This window comes from Coregonus lavaretus, assembly GCF_964263955.1.
Source record: "Coregonus lavaretus genome assembly, chromosome: 22".
Classification (NCBI taxonomy): domain Eukaryota; kingdom Metazoa; phylum Chordata; class Actinopteri; order Salmoniformes; family Salmonidae; genus Coregonus; species Coregonus lavaretus.
Genome location: NC_140009.1, coordinates 36,886,234 through 36,912,818, shown reverse-complemented (window position 1 = coordinate 36,912,818; position 26,585 = coordinate 36,886,234). Strand labels below are relative to the sequence as shown.

Here is a 26,585-nt window from a genome sequence, read left to right as displayed (position 1 = left end):
TGGCCTGTTGGTTTATTCTGTAGATTGGACTACTTTGAACACCATCGCTGCCAGTTTTAAAGCATTTGAAAAAGTTAACATAAGTGCATGTGACAGATGGGAGCAATAATAAATATTCTGTTACACTCTTCAGTTGGCTCGTCTTCCCTATATTAAGAGGCTTGAAAAAATATTATTGTGATATAATGCTTACTTTATTGAGAATGTACACTAACATTCAAAGGTTTGGGGTCACTTAGAAATGTCCTTGTTTTCTAAAGAAAAGCATTTTTTTTGTCCATTAAAATAACATAAAATTGATCAGAAATACAGTGTAGACATTGTTAATGTTGTAAATGGCTATTGTAGCTGGAAACGGCAGATTTTTAATGGAATATCTACAAAGGCATACAGAGGCCCATTATCAGCAACCATCAGTCCTGTGTTTCAATGGCATGTTGTGTTTGCTAATCCAAGTTTATCATTTTAAAAGGCTAATTGATCATTAGAAAACCCTTTTGCAATTATGTTAGCACAGCTGAAAACTGTTGTGCTGATTAAAGAAGCAATAAAACTTATTGAGACTAGTTGAGTATCTGGAGCATCAGCAATTGTGGGTTTGATTACAGGCTCAAAATGGCCAGAAACAAAGAACTTTCTTCTGAAACTCATCAGTCTATTCTTGTTCTGAGAAATGAAGGCTATTCCATGCGAGAAATTGCCAAGAAACTGAAGATCTCATACAACGCTGTGTACTACTCCCTTCACAGAACAGTGCAAACTGTTTCTAACCAGAATAGAAAGAGGAGTGGGAGGCCCCGGTGCACAACTGAGCAAGAGGACAAATACATTAGAGTGTCTAGTTTGAGAAACAGACGCCACACAGGTCCTCAACTGGCAGCTTTATTAAATAGTACCCGCAAAACACCAGTCTCAACGCCAACAGTGAAGAGGCGACTCCGGGATGCTGACCTTCTAGGCAGAGTTGCAAAGAAAAATACATATCTCAGACTGGCCAATAAAAAGAAAAGATTAAGATGGGCTAAAGAACACAGACACTGGACAGAGGAAGATTGGAAAAAAGTGTTATGGACAGACAAATCGAAGTTTGAGGTGTTCGGATCACAAAGAAGAACATTTGTGAGACGCAGACCAAATGAAAAGATGCTGGAGGAGTGCTTGATGCCATCTGTCAAGCATGGTGGAGGCAATGTGATGGTCTGGGGGTGCTTTGGTGGTGGTATAGTGGGAGATTTGTACATGGTAAAAGGGATCTTGAAGAAGGAAGGCTATCACTCCATTTTGCAACGCCATGCCATACCATGTGGACGGCGCTTGATTGGAGTCAATTTCCTCCTACAACAGAACAATGACCCAAAGCACAGCTCCGAACTATGCAATAACTATTTAGGGAATAAGCAGTCAGCTGGTATTCTGTCTATAATGGAGTGGCCAGCACAGTCACCGGATCTCAATCCAACTGGTGGGAGGTGCTTCAGGAAGCATGGGGTGAAATCTCATCAGATTACATCAACAATTTGACAACTAGAATTCCAAAGGTCTGCAAGGCTGTAATTGCTGCAAATGGAGGATTCTTTGACGAAAGCAAAGTTTGAAGGACACAATTATTATTTCAATTAAAAAACATTATTTCTAACCTATTATTTCTAACCTATTATTTCTTTCCTATTCATTTTTCTATATTTCCTATTCAAACTCATTTCATATATGTTTTCATGGAAAACAAGGACATTTCTAAGTGACCCCAAACTTTTGAACGGTGTATGTGCAGTTGAAATTTGGCCATAAAAATCAATGACCGAAAATACATATTTTCATCTGTAAATTCCGTATTTTCAATGTCCGGAAAATACGTATTTTTCACGTCTGGAAAATACTTATTTTTACCTTTCACTCGGCACCTAAAATGCACCTGATTTCAACGTCCAGAAAATACGTATTTTCAACATCCGTAATAGACATCTTGTCAATGTTCAGAAAATGCATATTTTAAACGACTGGAAAATATTTATTTTCAACGTTCTGAGAATACATATTTGCTTACTGGGATGTTTCTGCAATGTTGACAGTTGCCATCATGCTGGAGCATGCCAGTGCCAATGCAAGACATATTACAGTTTGCCCTATGTCACTGTATCTAGCAAGCAGGATTGTTGTTGGTTTGGTCCATGATATGTAAGACTATTGATTACCTTTGTGTGGAACGTGTTATCTCTCTTCAGTGTAAGACACCACATCCACCACCACCATGCCAGAAGGGGAGGTACGCCAGAGGAAGGGGAAGTCCAAGAAGTCAAAGTCAAAGGGCAAGGGGAAAGGCCAAGGTGGCAGTGCCAGCCTAGATGGGCAAGATGAGCTGCCATTATTGCACCCTGTCCAGCCCGTCAAGAAGGCTGTGGAGGAGAAGGTGGCCGTGGCCAAGGTGGAAGAAGAGTCGTCCATTTTCATCGGTCTCCAGGTGGTGTTCCCCTACCTGCTGGCTGGGATGGGGATGGTGATGGCTGGGATGGTGCTGGACAGCGTCCAGGTGAGTGCTCCATGTTGTCTTGAACCCTGATATCCAGCCTTCTCATGTTCAAGTGAATACGTTACATGACTATGAAATAGACTGTCTTACAGTATATACAGTAGGCAGTCACTGACGCTTACTCTGTTGGATCATTTATCAAATAATAATGCCAAAATCTTGGTGTGTCTAATCTTATCAGTATTTGAGGACATAATTCATACTTCCAAAGGAATCAAGTGTATTGACACTTAAATATTGATTCTTAAAAAATAAATGACCTTCCAAACATGCCACTCAAATTGGTTAAAATAAGGCATTTGTTTTGCCATAATTTACATTTACATTTACATTTTCGTCATTTAGCAGACGCTCTTATCCAGAGCGACTTACAAATTGGTGCATTCACCTTATGATAGCCAGTGGGACAACCACTTTACAATATTTGTTTTCTCTTTTTTTTTCTTTGGGGTGGGGTAATGGGGGGTAGAAGGATTACTTTATCCTATCCCAGGTATTCCTTAAAGAGGTTGGGTTTCAAGTGTCTCCGGAAAGTGGTGAGTGACTCTGCTGTCCTGGCGTCGTGAGGGAGCTTGTTCCACCATTGGGGTGCCAGAGCAGCGAACAGTTTTGACTGGGCTGAGCGGGAACTGTGCTTCCGCAGAGGTAGAGGGGCCAGCAGGCCAGAGGTGGATGAACGCAATGCCCTCGTTTGGGTGTAGGGACTGATCAGAGCCTGAAGGTACGGAGGTGCTGTTCCCCTCACAGCTCCGTAGGCAAGCACCATGGTCTTGTAGCAGATGCAAGCTTCAACTGGAAGCCAGTGGAGTGTGCGGAGGAGCAGGTTGACGTGAGAGAACTTGGGAAGGTTGAACACCAGACGGGCTGCGGCGTTCTGGATGAGTTGTAGGGGTTTAATGGCACAGGCAGGGAGCCCAGCCAACAGCGAGTTGCAGTAATCCAGACGGGACCTGTGCCGCTTCCTGTGTAAGGCAGGGTCGTACTCTGCGAATGTTGTAGAGCATGAACCTACAGGATCGGGTCACCGCCTTGATGTTAGCGGAGAACAACAGGGTGTTGTCCAGGGTCACGCCAAGGCTCTTTGCACTCTGGGAGGAGGACACAACGGAGTTGTCAACTGTGATGGCGAGATCATGGAACGGGCAGTCCTTACCCGGGAGGAAGAGCAGCTCCGTCTTGCCGAGGTTCAGCTTGAGGTGGTGATCCGTCATCCACACTGATACAGTGGGGGAAAAAAGTATTTAGTCAGCCACTAATTGTGCAAGTTCTCCCACTTAAAAAGATGAGAGAGGCCTGTAATTTTCATCATAGGTACACGTCAACTATGACAGACAAAATGAGAAAATCACATTGTAGGATTTTTAATGAATTTATTTGCAAATTATGGTGGAAAATAAGTATTTGGTCACCTACAAACAAGCAAGATTTCTGGCTCTCACAGACCTGTAACTTCTTCTTTAAGAGGCTCCTCTGTCCTCCACTCGTTACCTGTATTAATGGCACCTGTTTGAACTTGTTATCAGTATAAAAGACACCTGTCCACAACCTCAAACAGTCACACTCCAAACTCCACTATGGCCAAGACCAAAGAGCTGTCAAAGGACACCAGAAACAAAATTGTAGACCTGCACCAGGCTGGGAAGACTGAATCTGCTTATAGGTAAGCAGCTTGGTGTGAAGAAATCAACTGTGGGAGCAATTATTAGGAAATGGAAGACATACAAGACCACTGATAATCTCCCTCGATCTGGGGCTCCACGCAAGATCTCACCCTGTGGGGTCAAAATGATCACAAGAACGGTGAGCAAAAATCCCAGAACCACACGGGGGGACCTAGTGAATGACCTGCAGAGAGCTGGGACCAAAGTAACAAAGCCTACCATCAGTAACACACTACGCCGCCAGACGTGTCCCCCTGCTTAAGCCAGTACATGTCCAGGCCCGTCTGAAGTTTGCTAGAGTGCATTTGGATGATCCAGAAGAGGATTGAGAGAATGTCATATGGTCAGATGAAACCAAAATAGAACTTTTTGGTAAAAACTCAACTCGTCGTGTTTGGAGGACAAAGAATGCTGAGTTGCATCCAAAGAACACCATACCTACTGTGAAGCATGGGGGTGGAAACATCATGCTTTGGGGCTGTTTTTCTGCAAAGGGACCAGGACAAGAATGAATGGGGCCATGTATCGTGAGATTTCGAGTGAAAACCTCCTTCCATCAGCAAGGGCATTGAAGATGAAACGTGGCTGGGTCTTTCAGCATGACAATGATCCCAAACACACCGCCCGGGCAACGAAGGAGTGGCTTCGTAAGAAGCATTTCAAGGTCCTGGAGTGGCCTAGCCAGTCTCCAGATCTCAACCCCATAGAAAATCTTTGGAGGGAGTTGAAAGTCCGTGTTGCCCAGCGACAGCCCCAAAACATCACTGCTCTAGAGGAGATCTGCAAGGAGGAATGGGCCAAAATACCAGCAACAGTGTGTGAAAACCTTGTGAAGACTTACAGAAAACGTTTGACCTGTGTCATTGCCAACAAAGGGTATAGAACAAAGTATTGAGAAACTTTTGTTATTGACCAAATACTTATTTTCCACCATAATATGCAAATAAATTAATTAAAAATCCTACAATGTGATTTTCTGGAGAAAAAAAATCTCATTTTGTCTGTCATAGTTGACGTGTACCTATGATGAAAATTACAGGCCTCTCTCATCTTTTTAAGTGGGAGAACTTGCACAATTGGTGGCTGACTAAATACTTTTTTTCCCCACTGTATGTTCGCTAGCGAAACAGAATGTAAGCTTGCGAGATCAGGATGGTTCGTATGAGGCCAACATCTAGTGCCCTAAAGCTCCAAAGTGCTCAAAAGCGAATGACAGTCAGTGGCAGTGCAGTAAATCAAGAAGGAATCAACATGGGCTAGGTGTTGTTTAGAAATATATGGGATTCAGGGACAAGACATCTTGTTATGCAAGAAGGTGGCATACTTTAGGTTTAGGTTATGCATTGTGTCCTTAAAGTTGGGCTGGGCATTATATATTGTATTCAGGGTGGCTGCGAATGTGATGCGTATTTCATTAGATTGCAGCATTCCATGATTTCAACATTCTTTGATTAGAAGAGTAAAGAGAAGCGTAAACAGGAGAGGGTGGGTATGCTGCCGAAGTATGGCTCATTGCATGTCTCTTTCGCTGAATCACTGCTCTGATGCTGCATGGCGCTGACTTTGTCCTCTCCTCTGCCCGTCGTCCCTGGCATTTGGCAGCCAGCTTACCCACCGGTGAGTAATCAGAGGCTGGTTCTCTCTCTTCCTCTCTCTCCGTCCCTCCGCATCATGCATGTGGTTTAGGGGAAACACAGCTGTGAGATCAGCTCTATGTATACTGCTGACGCCAGAGAGGGAAGTGGTAGGATGCCCTAACATAAAGAGACAGTCACAGCATGCAAAGGGATAGACAGAGGCAGTCTGAGCAGAGGTACATGAAAATAAGTACTGAGGGAGGATACGAGAGGGCAGATACCAAGTGGTCAGATGAAAGGGGGTGACACTACACACAGAGAGGAGCAAAGCCAGCCCACCAGTTAGAGCAGGTCCCTGACATATGTTTCTGACAGGACTTAAACCTGTTACTACAACCGAGAGAAACACAGTAGAGAGATGGAGCGGGAGATAGAGGAAGAGAGACTCTGTGTGCTAGAATAAAGAGGGGGAAGGTGGAGGGGGGGATAAACTGTGCGTTTAAGAGGGAGAGGGAGCATGGAGTGAGTGAGTCACGACACCAGAGAGAGAGAGGGAGGAATAGAGAGAGTGTGTCTCAGTCTCAACCGGTAAGCCGGTCGTCCTCCTGAATGACTGTGGCGCAGACAGACAGCCTTCCTCCTGCAGAGGCCTCCCTTGATGGTGAATGAGTCTCCAGGAACCTACTGCGTTGCTGTTTTCTCAGAGGGCACAGAGAACACTGTCAGTGAGCCAGCAAAGGGCCATCGAAACAATCAAACAAATGGAACAGGAGCAACAAAGAGCATCTAATGGGGCAGAAGGATCAACTGCACCTGCTGCCTCTTTCTATTCTCTGTCAAGGACCGGGGATTGAATGAAAGCCTCTTGATAGAGGTTCATTGTTTGTTTGTGAGCTAGTAAGATGGAGCCTGTTGGTGTATCATATGACAGAGAGAGTGATGTCTGGACCCCTCACCAGGACTGACGCATCAATGTACAAGATAACTTTTGGTGTTTTCTGAGTTTGTTCCATTCTCTCTAATATCTTCTGGGGAAAAGGAGTATTTACATTTACATTTTAGTCATTTAGCAAACGCTCTTATCCAGAGCGACTTACAGTTAGTGAGTACATACATTTTTCATACTGGCCCCCTGTGGGGTCAAGGACATGGCGAGGACAGCACAAGAACAACGTCTAACTTCAAGAGGACTTTAATCAAGTTCACCCACTTTTCAGCACAAGGGTCCTTTGTTACTTCTTCATAGTCACCAGCTTTGTTGTCACGACCTTTCATGAATCACGGAAAGCAACATTGTAGTGAAGTCAAGCTCCCACCTGTGAGGTAAGCGGCGGAGACACTAGCTTGTGGTGCTTACTGGCGAAAGAACATAGTACTTGTCTGTGGATCCCAGGCTGTGTCACTGTCCACCCCCAGCCCTTTATCCCTACCCAGTCAAGCGTTTGAGGAATGGGGTAAGTGGATACAATCATGGTGGTGACACGGCTGGAACTGGAGCTGTGCTACCAGGGGAAGAAGTTGCGTGGCTTCACCTGTAAGCTGACCCGCTCTGCCCATGGCTTCCTGCCTGAGAGCTCCTGGCAGATTGCAGCCCAGGTGCTGCTGCCATACCTGGTGGCTGGACTGGGAATGGTCTCCGCTGGCATCATCATGGATATTGTACAAGTATGGATCTATGTGATGGGCTACCTGTCTCCTCCTACTTCTGTGTATTTATAACCATCTGTGATCACGTGTGTGTGTGTGTATATATAACTTATTATAGGCCTCTTTTATGTAGATTGATAGGATTCAAAATGGTCAGGTCATTAAAGGCCAACAGGGACGGACCACTTACAGCACTGTCTTAGAACATCTGAGAGAATTGTTTTGAGAATGGTTTCGCTCCTGTTGTAACCCCTCTGGATATTAGTAATGCATTTTAGTCACAGGGGCACTGGAAAGATGGACAATGACTTGAAACACAGGACTCATCATGCCTAAGATTTTCTCAGAAGCTTATCAGTTTGTTTCATTAAATTTCCTCTAATATCCTCTCTATTTTGGATGCCCATTTTCAACTCTTTCTCCTCCTTCCATTGCCATACAAATCCGATTTGGAGGTGGGAAAGGTCTGGGGAGGCTTTAATTGAATAGAGAGAGCGAGTGGGCAGTTGGCTGACATAGGGAATCAGACTGGTAATGAGAGAGACAGAGGTTTGCATCCCAAATGGCACCCTATTCCCTATGTAGTGCACTAAAAAAGGGATAGGGTGCTATCTGAGCTGGAGCTAGGGCTCTGGACCGCCCACCAGCGGAGGCAGAAGGAACTGGGACACTTCCCAAGATAGGGCCCGAATGTGACAGCCTTCCATCGACATTCGAGAAGAAATTGAGAGCGGCATATAAAAATAACTTACCCCACCCCCATCCTGGCAAAGCTGACTTATCTGTTCATTTATACTTTCCTCTATTTTTAGATCTGCAGTGGGAGGTTTGTAGACACGTTGTCAAGAGGAACTCTCATTCACTCAATTTAACTATTTTAATGTTCTGTCTGACAAAGTCTATCTGACAAAATAGATGCCAATATATAACTGAGATTAAACTCGAGTAATATTTAATTTTGAAGATCACAGTTTACAAAGAAAGGAAGGACTGCTGGTGTTGGATGATTATTTTAGCATTGGGATGATGGTGGTATTTGAGGACAATATAAGTGTTTATCCCTGTCGGGGTCCGGCTGAAAGGACACAGTTGATAATGATGTCTGTGTCTGTGTGTTTCAGCACTGGGAGGTGTTTAAGATCATCACAGAGATCTTCATCCTGGTTCCAGCTCTGGTGGGGCTGAAGGGCAACCTGGAGATGACCCTGGCTGCTCGCCTCTCCACCGCAGTGAGTCCACATCTTCAGCATCCTAATATAAATAGAATAATATATACCATTTAGAATACGCTTTAATCCTAACAGTCATACTTGCATACATTTTACGTACGGGTGGTCCGGGGAATCAAACCCAGTATCCTGGCGTTCCAAGCACCATGCTGTACCAGCTACTGAGCTACAGAGGACCGCATCCTATTGTATAAAGTACGTAGTATTAGCCAAAGTAGGACGGCAAAGTAGCCTGGTCTCTTCATGCTCTCTTGCTAACTCCTAGGGGCTAGTGTGAAAGTGTAAATAAATACACATTTCCCCACAAATAATCACACAGAAAGCTCTTGTTGAAAAGCCAAAGTTTGATGTTGGCGTATGTTGTACTGATGATGAGCTCTTTTGTTTAGGCTAACACTGGACAGATGGATGACCCCAAGCATCAGTGGACGATGGTGTGCAGCAACCTGGCTCTCATTCAGGTATTCTCCAATATTCCATGACATGGTATCATTATAGTAAAGAATTATTGAATTATTTCTGTATGCTTTGATATTGATTTATTGGGAGACAGGCAGACAGGAAGATGGACATTCATAAGTCTTCCACGGCACAACTTGGCCTTTTATCTCCAAGCCTGAAAGACATATAGCAGCACTGTAACTGTAGCCCGAGGCTAACTTGACCTCGAGAATGGGATCACCGTAAAAGCAGCTGTGTTAGACTCGTCCAAGTTTAGGAAGAGCTCAAGATAGCCCTTGGTCACACATTATCCAAGGCATAATAATGTAGGTATGGTAAGCCCATAAGGGACAGTAAATGTGATGGATGAACCCAGGGGATGTGAAAATCAATTCTATCCACAGGTTCAGGCCACGGTGGTGGGCTTCCTGGCTGCAGTGGCAGCCATAACACTGGGGGCCATGTCTAGAGGTGGGGTGGAGCTGGACCAAGCTGCTGTGCTCTGTGCCAGCAGCATCATCACTGCATTCGTTGCAGCACTGTCTCTAGGTGAGTTCACCCTCAGGGTGTCTTTATTGGATTGAGATTCCAAGTGTCTTGATAGTAGTATCTGTTAACAGTTATGCTCACAGTCACCCCCTCTCTCTCCCTTCTCCATCCCTTGCTCTGCCTCCCTCCCCCTCTCTCCTTCCTTTCCTCCCTCCCACTCTCTCTCTCCCCCTCCCTCCCTCCATAGGGCTCGTGATGATCGGGGTGATCATTGGCGCCAGGAAAGTGGGCATCAACCCAGACAATGTGGCCACGCCCATCGCTGCCAGTCTGGGAGATCTGATCACACTGTCCCTGCTGGCTGGAGTCAGTACTACACTCTACCAGTACCGAGGTATGGCTTTATTATAATGGATGAAGGGCTTAATCAACTTTGAATTAGAAAGCAGTAATTAAACTATTAATAGAGTCAGTAGAGTGCATGTATCTGGGTAAATAACTATTTAAGCAAATTAAGACCTTCTCCACATTGTGGTCAGAAGTTACAGTGAACAAAAATATAAAGGCAACATGTAAAGTGTTGGTCGAATGTTTCATGAGCTGAAATAAAAGATCCCAGACATTTTTCATATGCACAAAAAGCTTATTTTTCAAAAAGAATTTCATTCTTGTTTACATCCCTGTTAGTGAGCATTTCTCCTTTGCCAAGATAACCCATCCACCTGACAGGTGTGGCATATCAAGAAGCTGATTAAACAGCATAATCATTACACAAGTGCACCTTGTGCTGGGGACAATAAAAGGCCACTCTAAAATGTGCAGCGTGCAATTGGCATTCTGACTGCAGGAATGTCCACCAGAGCAGTTTGTATTTGTATTTGTATTTATTATGGTTCCCCATTAGCTGCTGCAAAGGCAGCAGCTACTCTTCCTGTAGTCCAGCAGAAATTAAGGCAGTAATATGCACTACCAGTCAAAGATTTGGACACACCTACTCATTCAAGGGTTTTTCTTTATTTTTACAATTTTTTACATTGTAGAATAATAGTGAAGACATCTAAACTATGAAATAACACATATGGAATCATGTAGTAACTAAAAAAGTGTTAAACAAATCAATATATATTTTATATTTGAGATTATTCAAATAGCCTCCCTTTGCCTTGATGACAGCTTTACACACTCTTGGCATTCTCTCAACCAGCTTCATGAGGTAGTCACCTGGAATGCATTTCAATTAACAGGTGTGCCTTCTTAGAAGTTTATTTGTAGAATTTCAGAGTATGCAAAGCTGTCATCAAGGCAAAGGGTGGCTATTTGAAGAATCTCAAATATAAAATAGATTTTGATTTGTTTAACCCTTTTTTGGTTACTACATGATTCCATATGTGTTATTTCATAGTTGTGATGTCTTCACTATTATTCTACAGTGTAAAACATAGTAAAAATAAAGAAAAACCCTTGAATGAGTAGGTGTGTCCAAATTTTTTGACTGGTATTGTACATTATAATAACAAAAATCAACATTAAAATACATTTTTACAACAGATTTCACAATACATTAAGTGTGTGGCCTCCGGCCACTACTCTACTACAACACACAATCCAGGTGTACGTGTGTGTATAGTGTGTATGTTATGTGTGTTTGTATGTATGTGTTTGTACCTGTGTGTGTGACTCTTCACAGTCCTCGCTGTTCCATAAGGTGTATTTTTATCAGTTTTTTAAATCAGATTTTACTGCTTGCTTGAGTTACTTGATGTGGAATAGAGTTCCATGTAGCCATGGCTCTATGTAGTACTGTGCGCATCCCATAGTCTGTTCTGGACTTGGGGACTGTGAAGAGACCTCTGGTGGCATGTCTTGTGGGGTATGCATGGGGGTCCGAGCTGTGTGCTAGTAGTTTAAACAGACAGCTCGGTGCATTCAACATGTCAATACTTCTTACAAAAACAAGTAGTGATGAAGTCAATCTCTCCTCTACTTTGAGCCATGAGAGATTGATGTTAGCTCTACGTGTACAAGGGCCAGCCTTGCTGCCCTGTTTTGGGCCAGTTGTAATTTTCCCAAGTCCCTCTTTGTGGCACCTGACCACAAGACTGGGCAGTAGTCCAGGTGCGACAAAACTAGGGCCTGTGGGACTTGCCTTGTTGACATTGTTGTTAAGAAGGCAGAGCAACGCTTTATTATGGACAGACCTCTCACCATTTTAGCTACTGTTGCATCAATATGTTTTGACCATAACAGTTTACAATGCAGGGTTACTCCAAGCAGTTTAGTCTCCTCAACTTGCTCAATTTCCCCATTATTCATTACAATATTTAGTTGAGGTTTAGTGAATGATTTGTCCCAAATACAATGCTAGGACTAACTGATTTCTTGCCACCCATTCTGAAACGGACTGCAGCTCTTTGTTAAGTGTTGCAGTGATTTTACTCGCTGTAGTGCTGACGTGTATAGTGTTGCGTCATCCGCATACATAGACACACAGGCTTCACTCAGACCCAGTGGCAGGTCATTAATAAAGATTGAAAAAAGTAAGGGGCCTAGACAGCTTCCCTAGGGAATTTCTGATTCCACCTGGATTATGTTGAAGAGGCTACCATTAAAGAACACCTTCTGTGTTCTGTTAGACAGGTAACTCACAATCCACAATATAGCAGGGGGTGTAAAGCCATAACATATACGTTTTTCCAGCAGCATACTATGATCGATAATGTCAAAAGCCGCACTGAAGTCTAACAAAACAGCTCCCACAATCTTTTTATTATACATTTCTCTCAGACAATCATCCGTCATTTGTGTAAGTGCTGTGCATGTTGAATGCCCTTCCCTATACGCGTACTGAAAGTCTGTTGTTAATTTATTTACTGTAAAATAGCATTGTATCTGGTCAAACACAATATTTTCCAAAATGTTACTAAGGGTTGGTAACAGGCTGATTGGTTGGCTATTTAAGCCTGTAAAGAGTGCTTTATTCTTGGGTAGCGGAATTACTTTTGCTTCCCTCCAGGCCTGAGGGCACACACTTGTTTGTAAGCTTAGATTGAAGAGATGGCAAATAGGAGTGGCAATATCGTCTGCTATCATCCTCAGTAATTTTCCATTCAAGTTGTCAGACCCAGGTGGCTTGTCATTGTACACTCACTTTATAGAATTCAAAATTACAATGCTTGTCTTTCATAATTTGGTCAGTTATACTTGGATGTGCAGGTTCGGCATTTGTTGCTGGCATGTCATGCCGAAGTTTGCTAATCTTGCCAGTGAAATAATTAGTAAAGTAGTTGGCCGTATCAGAGGGTTTTGTGATGAATGAGCCATCTGATTCAGTGAATGATGGAGCTGAGTTTGCATTTTTGCCCAAAATTTTATTTAAGGTGCTCCAAAGCTTTTTACTATCCTTCTTTATATAATTTATCTTTGTTTCATAGTATAGTTTCTTCTTCTTTTTTGTTCTGTCTAGTCACATGATTTCTCAATTTGCAGTAGGTTTGCCAATCAGTTATGCAGCCAGACTTATTTGCCATTCCTTTGGCCTCATCCCTCTCAACCATAACATTTTTCAATTCCTCATCAATCCATGGAGATTTAACCGTTTTTACAGTCATTTTCTTAATGGGTGCATGCTTATTAGTAACTGGAGTGCTCCTCATTACACACTACAGACCAGCACATGTTCTTTACATCATCAACTTAGGAATCACTACAAAACCTCTTGTAGGACCTCTTATATACAATATTAGGTCCAGCCTTTGGAACTTTGGTTTTCCTAGATATGGCTACCATATTGTGATCACTACAGCCGATGGATTTGGATACTTCCTTACAGCAGATTTCTGCAGCATTAGTAAAGACATGATCAATACATGTGGATTTCATTCCTGTGCTGTTTGTAAATACCCTAGTAGGTTGACTGATAACCTGAACCAGGTCGCAGGCACTGGTTACAGTTTGAAGCTTTTTCTTGAGTGGGCAGCTTAATGAAAGCCAGTCAATATTTAGGTCACCCAGAAAATATACCTTTCTGTTGATATCCCATACATTATCAAGCATTTCACACATATTATCCAAATACTGACTGTTAGCACTTGGTGGTCTTTAGCAGCTTCCTACAATAATTGGCTTTAGGTGAGGTAGATGAGCCTGTTGCCATATTACTTCAACAGTATTTGAAATGAGATCCTTTCTAAGCTTTACTGGAATGTGGCTCTGAATATAGACCGCAACACCACCCCCGTTGGCATTTCTGTCTTTTCTGTAGATGTTATAACCATGTATTGCTACCACTATATATCATCAAAGGTATTATCTAAGTGAGTTTCAGAGATAGTCAGTATATGAATGTAATCTGTTACTGTCGATTTCATAAACCTTGTTTCTTAGGCTACATATGTTAATGTGGGCTATTTTTAGCACTTTTCTGGGATGCTTGATTGTTTTGATTGTTTTACTGAGCGGCTTATCAGAAATAGACATGACCGTGATACAGTGAGGAAAAAAAGTATTTAGTCAGCCACCAATTCTGCAAGTTCTCCCACTTAAAAAGATGAGAGAGGCCTGTAATTTTCATCATAGGTACACGTCAACTATGACAGACAAATTGAGAAAAAAAAATCCAGAAAATCACATTGTAGGATTTTTTATGAATTTATTTGCAAATGATGGTGGAAAATAAGTATTTGGTCAATAACAAAAGTTTCTCAATACTTTGTTATATACCCTTTGTTGGCAATGACACAGGTCAAACGTTTTCTGTAAGTCTTCACAAGGTTTTCACACACTGTTGCTGGTATTTTGGCCCATTCCTCCATGCAGATCTCCTCTAGAGCAATGATGTTTTGGGGCTGTCGCTGGGCAACACGGACTTTCAACTCCCTCCAAAGATTTTCTATGGGGTTGAGATCTGGAGACTGGCTAGGCCACTCCAGGACCTTGAAATGCTTCTTACGAAGCCACTCCTTCGTTGCCCGGGCGGTGTGTTTGGGATCATTGTCATGCTGAAAGACCCAGCCACGTTTCATCTTGGTCCCAGCTCTCTGCAGGTCATTCACTAGGTCCCCCCGTGTGGTTCTGGGATTTTTGCTCACCGTTCTTGTGATCATTTTGACCCCACGGGGTGAGATCTTGCGTGGAGCCCCAGATCGAGGGAGATTATCAGTGGTCTTGTATGTCTTCCATTTCCTAATAATTGCTCCCACAGTTGATTTCTTCAAACCAAGCTGCTTACCTATTGCAGATTCAGTCTTCCCAGCCTGGTGCAGGTCTACAATTTTGTTTCTGGTGTCCTTTGACAGCTCTTTGGTCTTGGCCATAGTGGAGTTTGGAGTGTGACTGTTTGAGGTTGTGGACAGGTGTATTTTATACTGATAACAAGTTCAAACAGGTGTCATTAATACAGGTAACGAGTGGAGGACAGAGGAGCCTCTTAAAGAAGAAGTTACAGGTCTGTGAGAGCCAGAAATCTTGCTTGTTTTTAGGTGACCAAATACTTATTTTCCACCATAATTTACAAATAAATTCATTAAAAATCCTACAATGTGATTTTCTGGATTTTTTTTCCTCAATTTGTCTGGCATAGTTGACGTGTACCTATGATGAAAATTACAGGCCTCTCTCATCTTTTTAAGTGGGAGAACTTGCACAATTGGTGGCTGACTAAATACTTTTTCTCCCCACTGTATTTATGTTTGAGCTGATAGTGCAGAATTAGCTGCACACAGCAAACTTCCTATTAGGGCACACCGCCTCAGTGCTAACAGTATCACTCTGGTTCATAGACACATTATTACTGCATACAATCGCTATTGGATCGACAGAGGAATTCAGGGGACTTAGAGGGACATAAATTAGGTTACTTGCATTATGACTTCCAACACTCCTGGGACAATGTACATTTGCTGCAGCACTACGACAACTCAGTGACACAATGGTAGGGATTATCTGAGCAGGGCTTGGGTCGTTGATAAGTCATTGTCTCAACGCAGCCTTGAAATGCGTGGACAGAGTTCAGGAGCCAAGATGATTTGGATGGACTCTGTCATTCCTGTAGAGCATCTTTTGTTTCCAGAAGGTGTCAAAGTTTATTTTTATTTTATTTAACCAGGTAAGCCAGTTGAGAACAAGTTCTCATTTACAACTGCGACCTGGCCAAGATAAAGTTATCGATAAAAGTTATCCCAACAGAGCTACAGTAATCTTTTAGCCAGATGTGTAATGCCAGTAGCCTGCTGAATCTCTCACAGACGCGGCCCAACGATGGTACCGGGCCAGAAATAATTGGCTGCTGCGGGATTGTCTGATACCAGATACCCGGACAGCTGAAGAAACTGTGGGTTTGCACAACCGAAGAATTTCTGCACAAACTGTCAGAAACCGTCTCAGGGAAGCTCATCTACGTGCTCGTCGTCCTCACCAGGGTCTTGACCTGACTGCAGTTCGGCGTCATAACCGACTTCAGAGGGCAAATGCTCACCTTCGATGGCCACTGGCATGCTGGAGAAGTGTGCTCTTCACAGATGAATCCCGGTTTCAACTGTTCCGGGCAGATGGCAGACAGCGTGTATGGCAGGGTGTGGGCGAGTAGTTTGCTGATGTCAACGTTGGGAACAGAGTGCCCCATGGTGGCGGTGGGGTTATGGTATGGGCAGGTATAAGCTACGGACAACGAACACAATTGCATTTTATCGATTGCAATTTGAATGCACAGAGATAGCGTAACGAGATCCTGAAGCCCATTGTCGTGCCATTCATCCACCGCCATCACCTAAAAAATGGCATATTATTATTATTATTATTATTATTATGTTTCAGTATGATAATGTACGGCCCCATGTCGCAAGGATCTGTACACAATTCCTGGAAGCTGAAAATGTCCCAGTTCTTCCATGGCCTGCATACTCACCAGACATGTCACCCATTGAGCCTGTTTGGGACGCTCTGGATCGACGTGTACAACAGCGTGTTCCAGTTCCCGCCAATATCCAGCAACTTCACACAACCATTGAAGATGAGTGGGACAACATTCCACAGGCCACAATCAACAGCCTGATCAACTCTATGTGAAGGAGATGTGTCGCGCTACATGAGGCAAATGACTGGTTTTCTGATCCACGCCCCTACTTTTTTAGGTATCTGTGACCAACAGATGCATATATGTATTCACAGTCATGTGAAATCCATAGATTAGGGCCTAATGATTTTATTTAAATTGACTGATTTCCTTATATGAACTGTAACTCAGTAAAATCGTTTACATTGTAGCATGTTGCGTTTATATTTTTGTTCCGTGTAAGTTCCCACTCATCTGTTGCCTGTGGTCAGCACCGACTGTACAGTTAGCTAATTTTACAAAGCCCAATTTAAACATGCAGAAGTAAAATGGTTTTAATGTTGAATTATCAAACAATCTTTAAGCAATTTTGGAGGTGCTCCTATGTCAGATGAATTGTGTTCTATTTGTGTGGGAGAGGGGTAACAGTGCATTGTGGACACTATTCTAAGCTGTGTTTTCTCTGTTGTGTAGACGTCTGGTACCTGTCTCCCCTGTTGTGTGTGTTCTTCCTGGCTCTGATCCCTCTGTGGGTGGTGGTGGCCCGGAAGAGCCCTCAAATCAAGGAGGTCCTCGTCTCTGGCTGGCAGCCTGTCATCATAGCCATGTCTATCAGCAGGTACGACACACAGGACACCTTATCATTCTTATCATATGGTCCTGTATGGCTCAGTTGGTAGAACTTGCAACGCCAAGATAGTGGGTTCGATTCCCGGGCCCACCCATACGTAAAATGTATGCACGCACAACTGTAAGTCGCTTTGGATAAAAAAACTTGTATTATTATTATTATAATATTATTATTATTCAATACATGTATCTAATCAGTAGATGCTTGACTGATGTTTTTCATTATGACCTTTTTCAGTTTTGGGGGACTCATATTGGACAAGACTGTTAGCGACCCTAACTTTGAGGGGATGGCTGTCTTTACACCCGTCATAAATGGTGAGTGGACTCATCTTGGTTAAATTAAACTAGAAAATGGTCTCTGAACACATTATACAAGGATGGAAATGGGTGAGTTGAGTTATTAACTCTACCATGAGATATGCATGACTCTCTTCGCCTGAGTGAGAATGAGATGTGAAGACAATACTGGTGAGACAGCATTCGGCGGCCCCATTCTGTGAGCTTGTGTGGCCTACCACTTGGCGGCTGAGCCGTTGTTGCTCCCAGACGTTTCCACTAAACAATAACAGCACTTACAGTTTACTGGGGCAAATCTAGCAGGGCAGGAATTTGACGAACTGACTTTTTGAAAAGGTGGCATCCTATGACAGTGCCACGTTGAAAGTCACTGAGATCTTCAGTAAGGCCATTCTACTGCCAATGTTTGTCTATGGAGATTGCATGGCTGTGTGCTGGATTCTATACACCTGTCAACAACGGGTGTGGCTGAAATAGCCGAATCCACTAATTTGAAGGGGTGTCCACATACTTTTGGTGATGTAGTGTATCTTTTCAAGGAAATTAACTTAAATATGATTAGGCTATATAGTTTACAGTGTCGGTAAATTCATATTGATAATGGAAAGAAGTGGCGGGCACTCAACCAACAAGAGTCGAGGTGCAATCAAAAAATGTGATAGTTGAAAAGAATGAGCGAGCGTTGCTGCTGCTTTTCCTTTTCAATAAATATGGATTACCCATTTCTTTGTCTCTGCCTGCAAATCGTCCCGCTCCTAAAAGGTAGGCTAAATCCTATATGCAAAAGGTAGCTCGTGAGAAAGTGCAAGTGTCTGCTCTCATCATTCTTGCTGCTTCAAGTTCAGTAACCATATCCTCTCCTAATTGAGCGTGCGATATCAGGTGTGCTTGTGATCTCAATTAAATAGAGTACTAGGCTTTATCCTATGCAGAAGCACAGGCAGATATCTTTCCAAGTAAATTAACTTCCTAAATATGATTAGGCTATAGTTTACTACATTGCCTAGAAATAAATATTGATAACCCATATTTGTGTCCGTCTGAGAGTTGTCCCTCTCCTGAAAGGTAGGCTATTAGGCCTATGCTAAACGTAGCTCAAGAGAAAGTGCAAGTGTCCGCTCTCTCTCCAACTCTGCATTCTTCAAACTACGTCTAGCATATTGGCTGATATAGCCCAGTAATACCGATAGCCTAATATAATGGGCTACGTGAAAATCTCGGGTAATTTAACCTAGCCTATTTCTTAGGTTATTTTAGCGCATTTTGATATTACCTATAGTATAGGGCGCACACTTGCTGGAACCATGGCTGTCAAGCGAGCTGCGTCACATATGGCTAAAATAACATTGCAGGACTGTGGTTGGGTTGGAGACCAGGGAGCGGGGTGGGAGTCAGACAAAAAGCTAGCGGGAGCGGGCAGGTGCGGTATGAAAAGCTGAGGGCGCAGGATGAAGACATCAGTCCCGTGCAGACCTCTACAATCAGGGATCTATCAATGTGGAATTGATCAATCAAATAAGAAATGAAATAAATCAACAATTCCTAAGAGTATATCCTTATGAAGTCAAAAGCATGTGGTGGACAACATATGTGTTTTACATATAGAGAGTCATGTTTCATATTTCAATGGAAAAGCATGTGACTATATAATAGGAGACTTGTGTGGTTGATATTCTTTCCATGCTTGGTGGTTCCCCTCAGGTGTTGGAGGGAACTTGGTGGCCATCCAGGCCAGTCGGCTCTCAACCTACCTTCACTTCTGGAGCATGCCTGGAGTCTTGCCCTATAAGATGAGACAGCACTGGCCCAGCCCCTTCACTACCTTCTTCACCTCAGGAAAGGCTCCTCCACTCTGTCTTTCTATAGAGGGTCATGGATTGCATGTATATATGTCTGTGGGGAACAAAACAGGGAGAATATATGCCAGTGACATCCTCTCTGTTTGTGATTTATCAAATATGAACTTTACTCTTTGGAACCACTTTCTTGCCATTCTTGTTATATTTGTCCTCTCTTCATCATAGTATTTGTACATACAGTGCATTCGGAAAGTATTCAGACCCCTTCGCTTTTTCCACATTTTGTTATGATACAGCCTTATTCTAAAATATATACAATAATTTTTTTCCCCTCATCAATCTACACACAATACCCCATAATGACAAAGCGAAAACAGGTTTTTAGAAATGTTTGCAAATGTATTACAAATAAAAAACAGAAATACATTATTTACATAAGTATTCAGACCCTTTGCTATGAGACTCAAAATTGAGCACAGGTGCATCCTGTTTCCATTGATCATTCATGAGATGTTTCTACAACTTGATTAGAATCCACCTGTGGTAGATTCAATTGAATGGACATGATTTGGAAAGGCACACACCTGTCTATATAAGGTCCCACAGTTGACAGTGCATGTCAGAGCAAAAACCAATCCATGAGGTCGAAGGAATTGTCCATAGAACTCTGAGACAGGATTGTGTCGAGGCACAGATCTGGGGAAGGGTACAAAAATATTTCTGCAGCATTGAAGGTCCCCAAGAACACAGTGGCCTCCATCATTCTGAAATGGAAGAAGTTTGGAACCACCAAGACACTTCCTAGAGCTTGCCGCCAGGCCAAAATGAGCAATCGGGGGAGAAGGACCTTGGTCAGGGAGGTGACCAAGAACCCGATGGTGACTCTGACAGAGCTCTAGAGTTCCTCTGTGGAGATGGAAGAACCTTCCAGAAGGACAACCATCTCTGCGGCACTCCACCAATCAGGCCTTTATGGTACAGTGGTCAGACGGAAGCCACTCCTCAGTAAAAGGCACATGACAGCCTGCTTGGAATTTGCTAAAAGGCACCTAAAGGACTCTCAGACCATGAGAAACAAGATTCTATGGTCTGATGAAACCAAGATTGAACTCTTTGGCCTGAATACCAACCGTCACATCTGGAGGAAACCTGGGACATTCTCTACGGTGAAGCATGGTGGTGGCAGCATCATGTTGTGGGGATGTTTTTCAGTGGCAGGGACTGGGAGACTAGTCAGGATATAGGGAAAGATGAACGGAGCAATGTACAGAGAGATCCTTGATGAAAACCTGCTCCAGAGCACTCAGGACCTCAAAGGTCCACCTTCCAACAGGACAACGACCCTAAGCACACAGCCAAGACAACGCAGGAGTGGCTTCGGGACAAGTCTCTGAATGTCCTTGAGTAGCCCAGCCAGAGCCCGGACTTGAACCCGATTGAACATCTCTGGAGACACCTGAAAATAGCTGTGCAGCCACGCTCCCCATCCAACCTGACAGAGCTTGAGAGGATCTGCAGAGAAACTCTCCAAATACAGGGGTGCCAAACTTGTAGCGTCATACCCAAGAAGACTTGAGGCTGTAATCACTGCCAAAGGTGCTTCAATAAAGTACTGAGTAAAGGGTCTGAATACCTATGTAAATGTGATATTTCCGGTTTTTATGTTTAATACATTTGTAAGAATGTCTAAAAACCTGTGTTTGCTTTGTCATTATGGGATATTGTGTGTAGATTGATAAGAGAAAAACTAACATTTAATCCATTTTAGAATAAGGATGTAATGTAACAAATTGTGGAAAAAGTCAAGGAGTCTGAATATTTTCCAAAGGCACTGTATTTACCTTTCAGCCAGTGCTTCCACAGTAACTAACTAGATAAGAAAGCTACCTACAGTATTCATTAGTTGCCTTTGTCTCTCCAGGTGTGAACTCCAAGTCAGCGAGGGTGTTGTTCCTACTGGTGGTGCCTGGTCACCTGGTGTTCCTCTATACCATCTCTCTGCTCCAAGGAGGCCACACTGCCCTCACTGTCACCTTCATCGTCTGCTACCTGTGTGCCACCCTTCTCCAGGTACACCCTATGCCCTCGCCTGCTACCCTCAGTCACTGGTCCACTGATGGAGTTTGGTAAAGTCTCATACAACGTTATAAGGACTTTTCATTATAGAGTTATTGACGTATAAGGACTTATGGATTTCTCATTCAAATCTGATGTGTGATTGATTGTCTGTCTGTATGGGATGTTCCTCCAGGTGGGCATCCTCCTTTATGTGGCTGACCTGATAGTCCGTCTGATGTGGAGGAGGAGTCTGGACCCAGATAACTTTTCCATCCCCTACCTGACAGCCCTGGGAGACCTGCTGGGGACCGGCTTCCTGGCTTTGGTCTTCCGCTCCGTCTCACTCATGGAGGGGCTGGGACTCTGAAAGGGAGGGGGGTCATCGGTCTCCTACAGGCCTCTCTGTGCTGTGCCTTCCCAGACCAGGGGTCTGTATCATCTCCTTGCCCTGCCTCTCCTCTGCCTTCACCACTGGAGGGGAGTTAGTTACTCTACTGGGCGTGGGGATGGCTGTGTGACTGACTGACTGCATTCACACTCACTCACTCATTCACTCACTCACTCAGCTTGCAGTTCATCAGCAGGTGTGGGTCGTTAAAAACCTCAAAGTATGGGTGATGGGACAAACTGCAAACTCATCCAGGTCCTATTTCACACACCCCACATGTCACCTGTGAATGTGAGACGACTGAAAAATCAACACACTAAATTGAACTTTTTCTGAAATTCGGGAACGGTTATTGATCAAGAATGGGTGCATTGTATGTTGGTGTATGAAAATGAATTTGAACTTGTTTACAGTATTTCTGGATGTAGAATGCAGAGTGGGGCTTGGCAATAGACAGAACTCAAAAAACCTTAATGGACTGGTAACTACTGGAACATTCTGTTGTAGACCAAACATCACCACCAATGCTTAGCTTGAAACTACTGCACCCATTGAAATTGAAACTAGGGTGTGGGAGAGAACTGGACCTGTGAATGTATCAATGATAGAACATATTTGAAGGACATCAGTATTATTTAGTGATTTTCTAAGAGCCGCTTACTATCACAGTGTTAAGTTAAAAAGTTACAACTTTTAAGGGAGGAACATCTTAAACCAGAATGAAGTTACTATTGGCATGTCATCAGTAATGTGAGATGGGGTAAGGGCAAAGAATTGAAACTGTTCTCAAATCTGCTCAAGGCTATCTCGTATGACAGGACAGGCAAAAGTGTCATTGCAAAATGCCTAATAAAGCTTTACTAATGTTTTTCACATATTAATGTTCAGCAGCAATCTTAAATGCAAAAACAAAGCCTTAATGTACACAGTATCTGTCAAGTCCATGTATCATGAAAGTTACATGTCGGTGTGTTTTGTATAATCACAAATGTCTATTTAAAGAAAAGGTAGCTTTATTTAAAACATTGCAATGGCCCCATTCACATGCCTTCTGTACATTACAACTGTAGTGCCCTCACTGCCAGCTCATGGTTAAGGGGCTTGAATAAAACAAATCTTAAGGCCAGGCACCACAGACTGAAATGGCATTTTTGCATCTACTTGATATTTTGGTCCTTTAATTTGAGAACTTTCAAAAGGTAAACATGAAAATGAAAAAAAGAAACTAATGTAAATGTATTTTTTAGTTTGTTTATCATCCTACCGTCATCAATATTTCATGAATTTTAATCACTTTAAAGTGGACATACATCCATAATTTCAAAGTTCACTACATTGAATCACACATTTTAAAGTCAATTTCATAGAGAATGTTACAAACTGGACTATATCTAGTAACTTACTTTGAAGAGATTTGGTCAAAATAGGCATTTGGCGATTGGTATGCAGAATTCAGTGTACTTGTCTTTTAACTGTCATTTCTCAAAAGTCAGACTCTTCCCACAGGCCAACTCATTTTTCTCAGCTTCAGAAGCATCTACGTTCACCAATGTTTGTGTGGTTATCCTTAGATATATTATCCAGAATTACTCAGAGGGAATTGTTGATTTGTCAAATATTTATTATAGATTACATTTTCTTGGAAATAGTTGCCAAAAATGCTTTTTATGTACAGGTAACTGCCAAAATAATGGAAACAATTGAGTAAATGAGGGATACAAATTATATGGAAAGCAGGTGCTTCCACACAAGTGTGGTTCCTGACTTAAATACGAAATTAAAGTCCCATCATGCTTAGGTTTCTTATTTTGGCTACCATGGCTATGCCCCCATAGGATGACAATGCCGCCATCCACAGGGCACGAGTGGTCACTGAATGGTTTGATGAGCATGTAAACCATATGCCATGGCCGTCTGGCACCAGAGCTAACTCACAGCTAACTCTACTCAAATCAAATTTTATTTGTCACATGTACTGAATACAACAGGTGTAGACCTTACCATGAAATGCTTACTTACAAGTCCTTAACCAACAATGCAGTTTTAAGAGTTAAGAAAATATTTACTAAATAAACTAAAGTAAAAAATGTAATGATGGTGTTGGAGTTGTGCTTGTCCACGCAGTCGTGGATGAACAGGGACTACAGGAGGGGACTAAGAACACCCCTGAGGGACCCCGTGTTGAGGATCAGCGTGGCAGATGTGTTGTTGCCTGCCCTTACCACCTGGGGGCGGCCCGTCAGGAAGTCCAGGATCCAGTTGCAGAGGGAGGTGTTTAGTACCAGGGTCCTTAGCTTAGCCTAAATGAAGTGACTGAGCCACGAGTTGAGGACAAATGAAATCAGCTTCCCTCCCTGTCGCAAAGATTGCTTCATCATCCCCTTCATTTGAGGAAGAAGACTGATAATATTTTATTAATCAAATGTTTTGTTAAAAATTGTAATATTAAAATACCCATCACATTACACATTTAGTAATGATGGGATGCATTTGAAATTTCACGCACAGTATCAATAGGTGGGGGAAAATGTGCCTGTGCATTGATAAGCACACCAAAGACGGCATTAACGATAGGTAATAAAATGAAAATGCCACTTCTAATAGCCTATTTCACAGCATAGCCTGCTGAATTCGCAAGAAAGCTTTTCTTTCGTGTTGATTTCGGCAAAAATGTAAATGTGTCACTGACACGCCCATGGATTGATGTTTCAGCATTGGCTCAGTGAATAGTTCCACGTTCGACTAGCCATGTGCGACATGCACGCGCAGTTAGAAGCCTGCTAGAGTTAGCTGCAGGCTGATGAGCAATATCCACCGTCATAGTACGGATGAAGCCTGAGCTGGAATGTGAAACTAACTGAAGCTGGATAGCTTTATAAACGCCTGAGTAGATCTAGCTTGCTTCGTAGTGTATATCACTCTGATCTCAACCCACTTATGGGCGATCCTGGAGCAGCGCTTGAGACAGCGTTTTCCACATAGAAATAAGAATGAATAGAACAGGCTTGGAACCTCTAACCCTGGCAATTTGACTGGTAAACTCATGGGTACACTCACAATGGCTGCCTGGTATTGTGATGTAATAATTTCCATGGTAATGTAGAATGTTCATTCAAATGATGCTAACTGACATTGCTCATGCAATGGAATGTATTTTTTTAAATGTAATTTGAGTTGAATCAACAAATCACAGCACAGACTGATGGTTACACTTCCTGCTTTTACTTCCTTCTTTGCTCTTATGGGTTCACTCGCAATGGCCGCCAGTCCACCCATTTTCTATCAATCAATCAATCCAATGTGACATCTGCAGATGTCACAAAGTGCTATACAGAAACCCAGCCTAAAACCCCAAACAGCAAGCGATGTAGATGCACGGTGGCTAGGAAAAACTCCCTAGAAAGGCAGAAACCTTGGAAGAAACCTAGAGAGGATCCAGGCTCTGAGGGGTGGCCAGTCCCCTTCTGGCTGTGCCGGGTGGAGATTATACCAGTACATGGCCATTAAGGCCAGATTTATCTCCAAGATGTTCAAACGTTCATAGATGAACAGCAGGGTCAAATAATAATCACAGTAGTTGTAGAGGTTGCAACAGGTCAGTACATCAGGAGTAAATGTCACTTGGCTTTTCATAGCCGGGCATTTAGAAGTTGAAATAGCAGGTGCGGTAGAGAGAGAGAGTTGAAAACAGCAGGTCTGGGACAAGGTAGCACGTCCGGTGAACAGGTCAGAGTTCCATAGCCGCAGACAGAAGAGTGGAAACTGGAGCAGCAGCACGACCAGGTGGACTGGGACAGCAAGGAGTCATCAGGCCAGGTAGTCCTGAGGTATGGTCCTAGGGCTCAGGTCCTCCGGGAGGGGAGGGAGAGAGAGAGAATTAGCATACTTAAATTTACACAGGACACCGGATAAGACAGGAGAATAACACCAGATAACAGACTGACCCTAGCCCCCTGGCACATAGACTATTGCAGCATAGATATGCCATCATTCACTTGAATGGGGACGCCTGTTCTATTCATTCTTATTTCTAATGGTTTTCCACCACCACCACCAACAAAACACCAAATTATGGAATTTCTCATAAGAATGGTGTCACATCCCTCCAACAGAGTTCCAGACATTTGTAGAATATATACCAAGGTGCATTGAAGCTGTTATGGCTTGTGGTGGCCCAACGCACTATTAAGACACTTTATGTTGGTGTTTCATTTATTTTGGCAGTTACCTGTACATGTCTTTAGTATTTTACAGATAGAAAGACAAAAACATGATTTATCCATAATCTGGTCGAAGTAAATCCGGTCCTGGAGCGTCTTACCAAAATGAAACCAAAATATTTAGGCTGACTTCATCCAGTGTCCAGAAAAATAGATTTTGCGGTATATGAAAATATGTGCACCTAATTTGCATATTGTAATACAAAAAAGCATTATATTTGTGTCTACATGTAACTGGTAAAAATGTATTGTGATAGTGTGTGGTGCCTGGCCTTAACATGCCTTTTTCTACACAATTGCAGAACTCTCATATTATTTAAGTTACCTTTCATAGACATTTCAAATGATGGTATCAATTACTTCATAAATGTACAACAAGCATCAATATGGTTTCTGTAGTCTGTGGCTCTGGTCAGTCCCACTGTAATAAAAAAAAGCACTGAACAGTATGTGACCGCATAACCTGTCATATTTCTCTCTCAGCTCTCCCTGTGCTCCAGTCAGTCAATCCCATTGGTTTAACACAACTGACCACTGGTCTGTATCAGTTAGTGTACATTGGTATTAAATT

General features: G+C 42.8%; 1 protein-coding gene across 4 annotated transcripts in view; it reads left to right on the top strand.

Annotated features, from left to right (window-relative positions):
• The window catches only part of LOC311150093 (solute carrier family 41 member 1-like), a 31,098-nt gene extending 8,174 nt beyond the window's left edge, over positions 1 to 22,924 (top strand). For 3 of the 4 annotated variants that reach the window (XM_084187365.1, XM_084187366.1, XM_084187367.1), the window contains exons 2-9: positions 2,223 to 2,527; positions 8,534 to 8,641; positions 9,031 to 9,102; positions 9,487 to 9,631; positions 9,819 to 9,965; positions 17,094 to 17,238; positions 17,488 to 17,567; positions 19,251 to 19,713. In XM_084187365.1, coding sequence (XP_084043491.1) covers positions 2,249 to 2,527; positions 8,534 to 8,641; positions 9,031 to 9,102; positions 9,487 to 9,631; positions 9,819 to 9,965; positions 17,094 to 17,238; positions 17,488 to 17,567; positions 19,251 to 19,573 — 1,299 coding nt within the window. In that variant the 5' untranslated portion in view covers positions 2,223 to 2,248 and the 3' untranslated portion in view covers positions 19,574 to 19,713. Of the gene's footprint in view, positions 1 to 2,222; positions 2,528 to 8,533; positions 8,642 to 9,030; positions 9,103 to 9,486; positions 9,632 to 9,818; positions 9,966 to 17,093; positions 17,239 to 17,487; positions 17,568 to 19,250; positions 19,714 to 21,269; positions 21,419 to 21,599 lie in introns of those variants that run through there. The other variant, XM_084187368.1, reaches the window with a different exon arrangement.
• Positions 22,925 to 26,585: the final 3,661 nt, after the last annotated feature.